A 13,730-nucleotide genomic window follows, 5' to 3' on the forward strand; every position below is an offset into this window, starting at 1 on the left:
GCATTTGAAATTATTGAATGTAAAACAGTCAGATATTACTTACCAAAGCGAAAGAAAAAGAAAAAGAAAAACGGCAGGAGAGAGAAAATGTGGGAAACCACTTAAACGTGGATTGGATTCTCTATTGTTTACTTTTCTTTTTCTTGAGTTTTGCAGCTAGAGCTTTTATATCTGCTCCCTCATTACCACCATCATCAGCAGCCTTTCGTTTATTCGACCCTTGATGCTTGAGAGATCCCGACTTTTGTGGAGCTGAGTTCTGTTTCCTTCTATTTGCTCTTTCTTGCAATATCTTTTTTGTGGTTTCTGTTTGTTTAAATTCACTATTAGATGGATCAATGGCAAAATCATGACTCTCAAAAATCTCTTTAAATCTTGGATCACTAAGATCAGCTTTGAAATTATCGCGCTCTGCATCATCATCTTCTGCTGCTGCTGCTGCTGCTGCTGCTGCTCCCTTTTTCAGTTTTGACTTTTTACCCTTTCTTGTTTTATCCTTCTTCAAATCATCTCTAAAGCTCTCTTCCGATTGATTGTCACTTCCATGGATCTTCAGGGCGTTCTTATTTTTGTTCCTCAAACGGCCATTTCCTTGGTCACGTTCGGATACAACTTCCTGTTTTTTTTGTTCCGTCTGTTCTTTTTGCTCCTTGAACTTGTTCAATCTCCTTTGCCTTCTCTCTTTTTCTTTTCTCTTGTATGCATCTATCGTGGTTTCTTCTTTCTCCTCTTCATTTTGCTCGTCCTTGGCATCCTTTAAGCCTGGATCAAAAGTGATTTCCATATCAATATCATCTTCATCATCACTACCATCGCCACCTTTATGTTCTTTTCCAAATCTTTGAAACGTATTTCCCAATAAACTTTGGTATTTACTTCTCAAATCTCCAGCCTTGGTAGCTTCTCTATCGCTAGCTCCATCATCATCGGAATCGCTGGCCAAATACGCTTTGAAATCGTTTTCCTCGATTTCCTTTTGCGATAATGGTCTTGACGACAACTGCAAACGCTCTTTTGGCGTTTCGTCCCATGTGAGCTTCACTTTGGAGTGTTGTAACGCATCAGTAACAAATCGTGAGTCGGGGCGATACTTTGACGGTACTTTAGTACATCTGTCCTTTGCTTCATCATCATCAAATTCCATGCCTTCAGGAATATATCTCAAATCGAAAATATTTGCCGTTGACTCGTACTCGGTGCCATCGACTTTCTCGTAAACTGCTTGTGATGTGGACACTGAATCACAAACAACAACTGCATAATAATACCTTAATCTTTGCAACTGGTATCGACGCAAAGCTTTACTGTCGTAATCTTCCTTTCCATCATCCTGCTCATATAATTTTCTTGTCACTTTCTCCAATTGCTTGGGATCATTTATATCGACATCAGAATCCAAATCAGAATCACTCTCATCTGAAGAGTCAGAATCAGAATTAGAATCAGAACCATTTTTAGATCTTTTTCCGGACTTGGATTTCTTTTTCTTGTTTTTAAACAATTCCTTTGGAGGCCCTTCTATTTCTTCTCTTTGCATCCGCTCTTTACCAAATTCAGATGGGTAGATTGTAACCGACTCAATTTTACCACCTTTTGGTGCAAATGATGCAAAAGTAGCCATTAAATCCTCGGCACGCAAATTGTCCCAATCCATATTGACAACTGCAAATGAGCTTGTGGGATCTGACTCCTCTGGTTTTGTCTCCTCCAATTCAATCTCAGACTCACTCTCTTCGAAAGCGACATCTTCGTCATCCGATGACGATGATGATGACAAGTCAGATGAGTCATCTTCTTCTGAAGATGAAGAAGTACCTAATCCTTCACCTCTTGCTCTGTCTAATGCCGATTCTTCTTTCCTGATTTGTTCTGCAAGAGCATCAACATCGTTCTTTTCCTTTCCCTTCAAAAGAGGTTGGTCTTTTGACTCATCATCTGATTCATCAGAACTACCACTTTCTGATTCACTATCTGATTCACTCTCATCTGCCTCTTTTTCTCCTTCTTCTATTCCTTCCTTTGGGATTTCATCTCCATCCTCATCGCTTTCGTATTCGTAAAATTTGCTCAAATTATTATCCTTAGTCTTTAACTTTCTTCCATATTTGTCAATCTTAACACTCTTACCCAAAGCACCTGCATTAAGTTTTTTCAATTCCTTCTTGTTGAATCGGTCGTCTACTTTAACCTTTAAGTTTTTAAAATTTGGAAACTTGAAACGAGGGTCATTGTGCACAGATTTGAATCTAGCGTCTTCAGTAACTGGCTTTACAGCTGGCTTGCTATCCTTGTTCAGTTTAGAAGGCTTTCCCGCCTTATTCTTGGTAGAGTCTTGTTTTGCCATTTGCTGTTTTTACAGGTCTACCTTTAGTAAAATGATGTATTTAGCCAAGTGGTTAGTTAATTCCACTAGATTCTATACTCATCGCGCACCTTCCACGGAAATATTTATCTATATAAATATATATATGTATATTTCAACGTATATTTGTTATTAACTACCCGCACTCATCCTCCGAGAACATTTTCATTTTTGTGGCACAGCGACCAAATCTTACCAAATCCTACCAAAGTGGAACCAAAATACAACCAGAATACAACCAAAATACAATTAAAGTGGAACCAAAATGTAACTAAAATGTAATTAAAATGCAACTAAATAGTTATAAAGATCCGCCGCTACCGTTATTTCCCACCAACCCAGCCATTTCCAAAAATGCCCTTTCCTCACCCATGTTACGTATATTCACACTTTGGCGAGCTTCTGCTTGTTGCTCTTCCCATTTCCACTGCCTTTGCTGCTCCTCTAGTTCTTTTTTTGATCCAATACCCCAGACTTCCAAATCTGTGATCAAAAATCGGTCCTCAAAATCTTCATGGGCTACTGTACTTGGCAGTCTAGACCTGTTGAAGTAAGTTGTGGCATTGGTGCTCAGAGATCCTAAGTGGCGGAAAACAGCAAATTCTAGGTTGGATTCTATGGTTAAAGAAACATCGCCCGGGTAATACTTTTTATTATTACTTTTGTTCAATGGTTGTGCATTTCCAAATCCGAGCCCCATACCAGAATTATTGAAATATATCAGCTGTCCTTTAAGAATTTCACTGTGTAAACTCGTGTAGTAGTCAGCTCTAGGTTCAAGGGAGAGTATGAGAGATTTTTCATCTCCAAAATTTTTCTTGTTGGAGTTCTGCCAAGGCTGGTTAATTAGAACGCAATACGTGATCCGATCATTGGTATATTGCCATGATTTTAACAAATCCTCGTTTGCTTGAAAAAATTTGGGATACGTCTCGTCAAATTCTTGATATCTACGATTGGTATCAATGGTCCTCTGTTTAATCCTTTTCCCGCTAACAAATAGCAAAGTTGGAGCGTGCCATTTGTATATTTTGTTTTCAAGAGATCTTATCGAGAACCCAGCTTCCAGACCAGCAAAAAGCTTTATCGCGTTGAATCTTGTCACTTCAATTGTACTTCCTATTCCTCGGAGCATGGATGAGATGTAAGCAATTAGCGAAATAGAAACCAATTTAGATCCAAAAGACGATTCAACATCATTACCTACCTTGGTTTCCTCTTTACTTTGAGCTTCAACTCCAGCTCCCTCATTTTCTTTCATAGTGGTTTTGGTTCCGGTTGTGGCTCCATTTGGAACTTCATCCCCAGTACCATCCATTTTGCTATTTGCTGATGTCTCAAAAAACGGTAAAGAAATGTTCAATACATTGTTTTCAACAACTTTTCTCAAATTGACTTCAACAAATGGGGCAAGTAAGTTATTCATTCCCAGTGAAAACTCGGACCAGCTCAAAGTTTGACTGTTCAAATCATCTTTAGACAAGTCGTTGTTCATATATCTTAACAAATCGAGAGAGTACTTGCGAAAATCTTTCCATGTCGTCAAGTTGTGAACAAATTGGTCATGCATCTTATTATGTTTTTGATTTGGTATAGATTCTGTGAGCAAAAATAATGTAGTAAGATTTAGAAAGAGGCTTGGTTGTAACTGTAGCTGATTCATATCCAAATTGCTCAACTTCTTTATAATCTCCAAACCGCCCCAATCAACTTTCTGCGCCTTAATAGCAATACTGTCTCCATCTTCAATAGGATATTTGAGTGGAATTGTAAACAGGTGATCCAGATCATCTTCGAAAAAATTCATATCCGATTGGTGGGAAAGAGCAATGAACAAGAATTTCCAAATAATTTCACCATTATCGTTGCCAAAAAGCTTCCTATAGCGCCCACTAATAAATACCGATGCTATAACAAACTCTTGCACTGTTAAAGATATGATCTCGCTATCGTCTTTACTGCTCAACTTGGGAAATGGGAATTGGCCAATGTATTTCATTATACGAAATAGTATATTGACAGCCGCCTTGAGTTCATCGCGAGCCCGTGAGTCTACTTCAAAACCATTGAGATTCCATTCGACTACCCTTGCTGATGATAAATGTGTACTTGCTGCTGGATCATTCGAACTCTGCTTCAAAAAAGATTTGACAAAACTTAACGTTTTTGGTGTAAGCAATTGTAGACATCTTGCTTGAAACAACTCATTAACCTCGGCCCTCGATAGCTGTAAATTTATTGAAGTTTTATGATTATTCTCACTACTAGATGATTGTCCCATTCTATCAATTGAAAGGATTGTTTTGGTGGGTGAAAAAAAAAAACAAAATAGAAAAGAAAAGAAAACAAACTGTGTCTATTGGTTTCTACTCTTGGTTGCTGATCTCCACATTTTGCTGCATATTTAAATGCACAAACTCCATGGAATATATAAATACATAACTGACTATTTCTGAACGCATGTTACGTTATACAAACTCGAAAGAAACGAAAATCAAATTTAGAATAATCAAAGTCATCACCCCCCCCCCCCCCCCCCCACACGTTAAAAAAATTAAAACAAAATAAAATGCAAGTTCTACTCATATCTACACATCTCTTTTGGTGACATTTAATGAGGCCGATATTTGCCTTGTCTGCACGCATTGGTATGTATATATATTAGTGATGCTGCTGTTATTGCTTTCGTAGCAGTTGTTCCATATCCGTTAAATTCGAAATTAGAAAATCACGGAAAGAGACATAAAGGGACATAAAGAGAATACCGGAGAGCATTTTGTATAGCATATCCGTTTTTCTATTTTGAAAAAAAAAAAAGAAAAAAGCCCAAAATAAAAAGAAAATGAAGTTGTGACAAAAAATCTTTAAAAGTTAAACAACATTGAGGTTCGTAGTATATGCAAAAAGAAAAGGAAGAAGAAAAAACAGACAAGAATGAGAAAACTTTAATAAAAGATTGATCGTTAACTCAATAATTATGGGCTATTCAAAGCTGTCAAATTTGGCCAAATTGGAACAACTTTTACCATTCAATCTATTTTTATTCAAAACTCTAGTTCAACAATTCGTCAAGTAAATCCTTGGCCCTTATTTCAATATCATACATGAACTTGTAAATTTCGCCCAAAATTCCACTTGTATGCGTTATTTCTTCCTCTTCTTCTTGGGAATCTTCAATCATGAAATCTGACTCGCTATTGGCGCCCGCTGCACTCCCCACAGTCTTATACCTCAACTCTGTTGATGCTTGCTTCAATAATATCTTCGTGAAACTCAACATGACGAGCGTAAAGTAAAACCTCGCAGCCGCAGTGAGAATTGTTGTAGTGAAAATGAAAAAGAGTTCTCTTCCTTGTGATGCAGACTGCGATAAAGAAGTGTCCTCCGAAAAGGAAGATGATGGCAGTCTTTTCGAAAACATTCGAGCTGCTGCATCTGCTGCTGCTGCTGCAACAGCGTCGCCTGCGGCACTAGCGGAACTAGCAGCACTTCCGGCGCCAGTATATCCAGTGTTATCATTATCTTCTTCTGTAAACCAAAAGTATATAAAATAAATAGTGTAAAACGTTCCAATAATGGTATCGACAGTATAAACAATAGTTGCAAGCGATACTTTGCGAATACTCTTGAATTTGTGTTCTAAACTGATCAACCCCGAGGCATATATTGGCAACAGCAAAATACATAGGAAGTTGTAAAGCCATTGTAGAAAATTTATTGGGTGACCTGTTAATAAGGATAATATTCCATATAATCCACTGACTTTGTTCAAAATGGTTATTCCCAAAATGACTTCAACTCCAATGAACAAAGGAAGGACACCAAAGAACTTCTAAATGAAGGAGTTTGTTAGCAAAGCATTCTCTTTTTATATAAAAAAAATAATAAAAAAATTAAAAAACTTGTCTTGCATTTCAATATCCTTTTCGTTTAAAAAACATATTATAGATAGATATGGGAAAAAAAAAACAGAAGATGAAAACATACTTGTGGTAGCAAGCGCTGTAAGGCAACTGATAGTGTCATTTTATAGTTTATTTAGAATAAGTCGTTTATTCACAAAAAGTTCTATACTCTAGTGAAGTGTTATTTACTTCTACTAGGTTTTGTTTTCTTTTAAAAAAAAAAGAATGAATTTGAATTGTTATGTTTGTTTATATGTTTGATTTGATCGGTTTCAAAAAAGTAAAAAAATAAAATAAAAAAAAAAAAGAGAGAGAGAGAGAATCAAAAGTAAAAGCGGTCTAGCTTAGAGCTGTTCCCGAATAATTTGTTTTCTTCTTCCTTTTTTTTTTTCCTTCATTTTTGTTCTTTATTTTTGCAACCTCATCTTGCAATAAAAAAGTATTATCGCGAGTAAAGAAACAGAGTAATTGAAAAAAAAACAACAAAAAGAGCGTTTATCTTTATTAAATTGTGTCAAAGTCGATATTCAAAGGAACAAAATAAAAAAATCAAAGAAAAGAAAAGAAAAGAAAAGAAAAGAAAAGAAAGATTGACAAACAAACAGACAGAGAAATGGATAGGCTTCGTATTGATTCGGATCTGGATTCTGAGTACGACTCTTTTGAAGAGCAGCCTTCGAGTGGCAAAGGCAATGACGATAGCATTATAAGCAGTAGCAACAATATTACCGATAGGGATGCTGCTCGTGGAGCATCTGAGAAAGAAGCAATTGTTACAAAATATGCCGATAAGATCAAGACCGAACCATTCAAAAAGGGACCACAGATAACCAAGGACCGTGCAAATAGAGCTACAGTTGAACAAGTCCTTGACCCGCGAACTCTTCGATTTTTGGGCAAGATATTCAATTCTGATCTCATGTCTAGGATCAACGGATGTATAAGCACGGGAAAAGAAGCCAATGTGTATCACGGAACCCATGATGACCCCGAAAATAACATAGAATTTGCAGTAAAGATTTTCAAGACCTCGATTCTTGTATTTAAAGATCGAAAGCGATACGTTGATGGAGATTTTAGACTTCGAAACTCCAAAGACCAAGGAAATCCCCGGAAAATGGTCAAGATTTGGGCCGAAAAAGAGTTTCGTAATTTAAACAGAATATATCAAAGTCAAGTGCCATGCCCTAAACCTTATGTAATCAAATCACACGTTTTGGTGATGGAGTTCTTAACAAAAGGAGATGGTCAGCCGTCGCCGAAACTTAAAGATTACCTATTCAACAGCCAAGAAGAGGTTTACAGATTTTACAAGGATATGTTGTTATGTATTCGAAGACTTTTCGTTAGTTGTCGATTGGTGCATGCTGATCTAAGTGAATATAATTCCATAGTGCACGATGACAAGTTATATATAATTGACGTGTCGCAGTCGGTCGAGCCGGATCATCCAATGGCACTCGACTTTTTGAGGATGGACATAAAAAACGTTAATGATTTTTTTCAAAAGAGTGGTATACAAGTATATTCTGAGAAACAGATTTTTGGGTTCGTAACGGCTACCGATAAACAGTTGGGTGTGGATACAAGCGATGACGCAAGCTTGGAAAAGTACTTGAAGAGTTTGCCTCCAAAGACTACAACTGAGCAAGAGATGGAGGATGAAGTTTTCCGCTCGCTACATCTCGTGAGGTCTTTGAACCAGTTAGACGAGCGAGATTTTCAAAAGTTTTCAGAGGGAAAAATTGATACTATGAAAGAGCTTATCTCGACGGAGAAGAGTTTGCTCAATGATGAGGAACCAGTAACGAGTAGCTTATCGAACAAGCAAGTTACAAATCCTCTGGGTAATAATCACAATGACTCTTTGAATACAGATGAAGATGATTCTGGAGAAATAAACAGTAACTCAAGTAGTGATGATGAAGGCGACAACAGCGATGAAAATGATGAACATGAGGACAATGAGGAGGGGGAGGATGCTGCTGATGATGATGATGATGATGATGATGATGAGGATGACGATGATGGGGACTGGGAAGATCGTGACGAAGCCAAACCGAAAGGGAAGAAGCACGAAGATAAGGATGAGAAAAAAGCTAGGAAAGAAGCAGCCAAGTTGGCCAAACAAGAGAAACGAAAGGTGAAGATGAAGAAACATGTTAAGAAGAAACTCGTCAACAAACGAAAAGGATGATTGATTCTTGCATCGGTGTGTAAGTATACTGGACAATAATATTTGTAGAGTAAAGTATTGTGGTAAAATAGACAAAGCAAACATTATGGAAGAAGTAAGAAGAAAATTGAAATCAATAACGCGTGTGTAGAGGAATCTTTGTGTTTTTTTTATATATTTTTTTTTATTTTTTTCTTTTTTTTTTTTACTACTATTATTTTGTGTAGCAAACACATTACCTGTTCATTAGTTGGAGTTGAAAATAATTTTTGGCCGAAAAATTTCAAATCAGTGAGGAGAAAGGAAGAAGGTTGAGACAAATTGTGAATCACGGTGACATTTGAGATTCTACAAAAAAAAAGGACACCTTCAAAAATCAACAACTGCAACAAAATCAGATGCTAGCACTATTGTCAAACAAGTTTGTTATTGCACTTTTGGTGCTTGCTCATGTAACAAATGCATTGCACTTTTACGTGAAAACCGGTGAAACGAAATGTTTTTTCGAGGAATTGCAAGAGGACACGTTAGTCGTTGGTAGAATCGACGCTTATGAAAAAAATGATCATTCAAACGATTATCTTAAGAACAAAAACTTACAGGTGCAAATCACAATCGATGTATGTATTATTTTGTGAGACAAGGAATGCAAATGCTTATATTTTACACCAATGATTATTATACTAACAATGATATAGGAAACATTTGACAATGACCACAGAGTGATTGATCAAAAATCTTCTCCCGATGGAGAGTTTACATTCACATCTTTGGAGTCCGGGGAACACAAGTTTTGCTTAACTCCAGTTTACAATGACAACACAAGAAACAAGGTGCACCGGATTTTCTTTGATGTTGCACAAGGCTCTAGTCACGACTATGTTGACTCCAAGTCAACCCGTTCAGTTGAAAACTTGACAAAGAGAGTTAATTACTTGTACGATCAATTAAACAAAATCCATTGGGAACAAGAACAAATGAGAGAAAGAGAGGCTGCATTCAGGGACCAAAGTGAATCTACCAACTCTAGAGTTATTAAATGGTCCATTGTACAACTTGTGGTTTTGGTTGGAACTTGTGTTTACCAATTGCGCCACTTGAAATCTTTCTTTGTCAAGCAAAAAATTGTATAGTTAGGAAAAAGAAGAAGGTTAAAAAAAAAAACCAAAAAAAAAAAAAATGTCTTCAGAGCTGGTAAGTAAACTTTCTACTTATAATTGTTGATATTACGCCAATTACTATTTTTAACGTAGGCTCCTTTCTTACTTGAGACTGTTTTCACATACTCTTTGTCCTTCATGACGTGACCAATTTTGTAGTTATTCGGCCGCTTTCATTTTCTGCTTCTTTGTTTGTTTCAATGTTGTTCTTTTTTCTTCACCCCTTCCTGTCTCATAGCAGCGTTAATCAACATAAGTGTGCCGCTGCTGTGCACTAGAATCTCGCTACCTGCTCACTAGTATCAGCTATTCTATTTACAACCTAAATGGCTATATTCTGACTACGTGATTTCATAGCTGTTTTTACCATGATTATGGTACGGTGCTTAAGTGTAAGAAGTAAATTGTCTCATACAATACTCAAGTGAAAGGAATTAGTAGAGTGGCCATTCTCTACCAATATTCACTGATTTGCGTTAAACTTGTTGTGACCGTAAAATATGTAATTTATCGATAATTCTACACAATTTGATAGAAGTCTAAAGTGCAAACTTCTACTCTCTATTTATATTCTTCTATATTAACTTAACTCATTTGTTTCTCTATTATCCTGAATAATTGGTAATGACACTAATTTCTGTTTCACAGAAATAATGGCACAATGCGGCTTACTTAAGTCGCTAAGTGACACTTGCGCATCGCCTTCTTATTTACCTTGCAAAATTCACGGAAATCTTCTAAATTTTGCAGTCGTGATTATCTTTTCCTGTGAATAAATAAGACCAATGACGGACTTGTCCAAAGAGGAGCTACTACAACGAATCCAGCAACTTGAAAATGAAAATGAACAGCTCAAAGCTGTAGCACTGCAATCGTTGCATACTCTGCGATACAATCAATCTTGTAGCCATTCACTTCAACAAAGCAACTCGGTAAATGAAGAACCCTTGTCACTAGAAGAATTTAAAAGGTATGGCAGGCAGATGATAGTTCCCAAATTTGGATCCTTAAATGCTCAAAAAAAGCTACGAAGCTCCAAAATTTTGGTGGTTGGTGCAGGAGGTTTGGGGTCGCCTGCTTTGCAGTACCTTTGCGCTGCTGGTATAGGTGAGATAGGCATCATTGACGATGATACAGTTGACGTGAGTAATCTACATAGACAAATCATTCACAAGTCTAGCCTGGTTGGTATTCTCAAGTGTGAGTCTGCAAAACAAAGTATGAAAGATTTGAACCCTTTCGTTAAAGTGGAGACCTACCCCGAAAGGTTAACAGTTTTTAATGCATTTGAAATCATTGACAAATACGACTTGGTATTAGATTGTACCGACCATCCTGCCGTACGATACTTGATAAATGATGTATGTGTCTTACTCGGTAAGACCATTGTTAGCGGTTCGGGCTTGAGGGCTGAAGGTCAATTGACAATTTTGAACTACGACCAAGTAGGTCCTTGCTATAGATGTTTTTACCCACAGGCGCCCGAGCCAAGCTCTATAACTTCGTGCTCTGATGGAGGAGTCATTGGACCAGCAATAGGACTTGTTGGAGTTGCCATGGCCATGGAGACCATTAAACTACTTACGGGTACCTATACAAGAGAGAATTTTACGCCGTTTCTTGCATCATACTCTGCTTATCCATTACAGCAAATGAAAACTTTCAAAATGAGACCAAAACAGTCTTCATGTAAAGTTTGCGGAGACAGGCCAGAAATTACTAAAGAGATGGTAGAAAATGGAAGTATTGATTATGTATCATTTTGTGGGCATATAGACGAAAAGAATCCACCACTTCAAAAAAAGTACAGGATCACAGTGCAGGAATATTCATCATTGCTCAACTCGCAGTCTCGAGAACACACTTTGATTGATGTTAGACCAAAGGAGCAGTTTGAGATTACAAACTTACCAGGTTCGATCAACCTCGATTGGCCGCTGGTTTTTAGTAAATGTGATAACGATAAAATAGACCTGCTCTTGCCTCAAGATATTACAAAGGCTGACCAGCTTTATGTAATCTGCAGGTTCGGCAACGATTCCCAACTAGCAACCGCAAAATTGATCGAAGCTGGGTATTTAAATGCGAAGGATATCATTGGGGGTTTGAATAAGTGGTCGGAAGATATTGATGCTGCATTTCCAAAGTACTAAGTAAGGGCAGCACACCGTTTTATTTTTTTTCTGTTTTATCCATATTTGTCTCACTATCTACGTTTTATAGTCTTTGCATCGTTGCATTTTCCGTCATTTTCCGTCATTTTCCATCATTTTCCATCATTTTCTGCCATTTTCTGCCATTTTCTGCCATTTTCTGCACTATTTTGCTAACTCCCTTCAACTATGTATGCGTCGTTGGGTCGAGACGTTCAACTATTAGTAGCCCGGAAGCTGTACCTACTGCATATATCGATGAACCAACTGCATTCTCATTCCATGCAACTGAATTGACTAAAACCTCTTGAGGCATAAAGGATGCTGGTATAATACTTTCAACCTCAATGCGTTCGTAGTTGCCCTTTATAGATAAAGAATGGCTTTTTGTATCCCACGTGAGCTTCCACAATTTCAACGGTTGAAGAACCTTGTTCTTGCCTCTCCTAGAAAATAGCTTTCGCGCGTAGTTCATCAATATTACATCACCAGCACTAGTTCCTGCAATCATAAACGGATGGCCCAATACCTCAGACATCTTGCATGCCGAAATGTGCGAGCTCACTCTAATAATCTCAACAGCGCCGTCTTGAAGCGACCTAAAGTTGAGAATTTTTGCAAGCTCGAGATTATACGCAACCAAAACATCCTGTAATATACAATTGTATGTGGGCTTAACATTCGACTTTTCATGCACTGGGGAGTAGGCTTCTTGAATTGGATTCTCAGACATGAAAGCGGTCCCTCGAAACGCTTGTCCATTGATCAATATTATTGTCTCGCCCGAGAATGTTTTCATCGATTCTATATGAGTGATTGGTCCATCGGAAACAAAAAATTTGTAATTAGGCACCGGCGGCAATGAAGGACCGTTCTCCACGGCACCAGTTTCAAACAATTCAAATTCCATCAAAAACCCATCTGCAGTACCTGCCAATATTTTACCCTCTTCGTGAAATGCAAAACAAGTTAAATTCGAGTTTATAATGGTTCCTTCTTTTGAATGTTTGTCGGAATAGAATGTCAAGGATGATTCTGCCAATACTGAGTACCTTGCTAGCGAATGTGGAATCTTGAGGACTCGAATAGTTCCATCCTTAAACGTTGCAACAAGAGTGCCTATTATATCTTCCGATTTAGAGCAAACGGGCGCCCATTTGATATCAGATACTGCTCCATAAATCAGAGTAATAATAATATGTTGAAGTGTAAATTGATTTGTGATGGTATCATACCTCCATAATTGGATAGCTGATTCAAGTTTTTTCTTCTTGAAAGGTTTAGTGCTGTTGAATACTGAAATCTCTCTACTAGTAGCGAGTTTTCTTTCAAGCAGTTCAGTGCCGCTATTAATCACACCAATTGCAAGATAATTATAATGTGTGTTTTTTCCACTTGTAAAGTTTTTAAGGTTCTCGGGAAGCCATTGCATAGATGTTATACAACCACCCACAGCAGTTGCATATGCCAATCGTTTGATTGTTTCATTATCGGCAATTTTTATGGTTTCAAGTGTATCTAATATTCTTTCGTGTTCATTCACCTCTTGTTCAATGACCACATTAATTTTCAAATTTGACTTGAAACGAGCATTGAAATAGATTTCATCGACCTGTTTAGTCTTGATGCTGTTGATTTCGATGTCATTGGCAAAAGTTAGATGATATCTTGATGAGAATTTTGCAAATCGCTCGACCAAATGTTCGTCCACAAGATAAATATATCTTTCCCAATCATCTTTATATTTTTTCAAAACCTCGTAAAGAAGTGAGTTGTTGCCATAATTTGTTAGGCACTTGCTCTTAAAGTTTTCCGCTCTGTTCGCTCTGAACATTGAATTCTCGTAGTCGCATCAACCTTGGACCATGTAATGGGTCCGTGTGCGTAATTATTCGGTTCAGTTTTAGTTTTAATTTTGTTGTATTTGCTTTGTTTTTTTTGTTTTTTTGTTTTTTTTGTTTTTTTTTGACTTTC

General features: G+C 37.3%; 7 protein-coding genes across 7 annotated transcripts; 3 read left to right on the forward strand and 4 right to left on the reverse strand. All coding sequences in view use genetic code 12, as the record gives it.

Moving 5' to 3' along the window:
* Positions 1–121: 121 nt before the first annotated feature.
* Positions 122–2,344, reverse strand: ESF1 (pre-rRNA-processing protein esf1; the record flags this gene model as incomplete). Its single annotated transcript, XM_001527823.2, has 1 exon — positions 122–2,344. One exon carries the CDS (start codon positions 2,342–2,344, stop codon positions 122–124), a length of 2,223 nt encoding a protein of 740 aa, XP_001527873.2.
* Positions 2,345–2,663: 319 nt separating this feature from the next.
* Positions 2,664–4,643, reverse strand: RTC5 (Restriction of telomere capping protein 5; the record flags this gene model as incomplete). The annotated part of the gene is made up of 1 exon (XM_001527824.2): positions 2,664–4,643. The coding sequence occupies one exon, from the start codon at positions 4,641–4,643 to the stop codon at positions 2,664–2,666; it is 1,980 nt and encodes a 659-aa protein (XP_001527874.2).
* A 771-nt stretch (positions 4,644–5,414) lies between these two features.
* PVL30_000386 (uncharacterized protein) lies at positions 5,415–6,388 on the reverse strand (the record flags this gene model as incomplete). Its single annotated transcript, XM_001527825.2, has 2 exons — positions 5,415–6,194; positions 6,350–6,388. The coding sequence occupies 2 exons, from the start codon at positions 6,386–6,388 to the stop codon at positions 5,415–5,417; spliced, it is 819 nt and encodes a 272-aa protein (XP_001527875.2).
* Positions 6,389–6,880: 492 nt separating this feature from the next.
* On the forward strand, positions 6,881–8,464 carry rio1 (Serine/threonine-protein kinase rio1; the record flags this gene model as incomplete). Its single annotated transcript, XM_001527826.2, has 1 exon — positions 6,881–8,464. One exon carries the CDS (start codon positions 6,881–6,883, stop codon positions 8,462–8,464), a length of 1,584 nt encoding a protein of 527 aa, XP_001527876.2.
* A 377-nt stretch (positions 8,465–8,841) lies between these two features.
* Positions 8,842–9,576, forward strand: ERP5 (Putative member of the p24; the record flags this gene model as incomplete). The annotated part of the gene is made up of 2 exons (XM_001527827.1): positions 8,842–9,063; positions 9,142–9,576. The coding sequence occupies 2 exons, from the start codon at positions 8,842–8,844 to the stop codon at positions 9,574–9,576; spliced, it is 657 nt and encodes a 218-aa protein (XP_001527877.1).
* An 812-nt stretch (positions 9,577–10,388) lies between these two features.
* On the forward strand, positions 10,389–11,756 carry UBA4 (Urmylation protein; the record flags this gene model as incomplete). Its single annotated transcript, XM_001527828.2, has 1 exon — positions 10,389–11,756. The coding sequence occupies one exon, from the start codon at positions 10,389–10,391 to the stop codon at positions 11,754–11,756; it is 1,368 nt and encodes a 455-aa protein (XP_001527878.2).
* A 187-nt stretch (positions 11,757–11,943) lies between these two features.
* PVL30_000390 (uncharacterized protein) lies at positions 11,944–13,590 on the reverse strand (the record flags this gene model as incomplete). The annotated part of the gene is made up of 1 exon (XM_001527829.2): positions 11,944–13,590. One exon carries the CDS (start codon positions 13,588–13,590, stop codon positions 11,944–11,946), a length of 1,647 nt encoding a protein of 548 aa, XP_001527879.2.
* Between the last annotated feature and the right edge of the window lie 140 nt (positions 13,591–13,730).

Source organism: Lodderomyces elongisporus, chromosome 1 (genome assembly GCF_030384665.1).
Source record: "Lodderomyces elongisporus chromosome 1, complete sequence".
Taxonomy (NCBI): Eukaryota; Fungi; Ascomycota; class Pichiomycetes; order Serinales; family Debaryomycetaceae; genus Lodderomyces; species Lodderomyces elongisporus.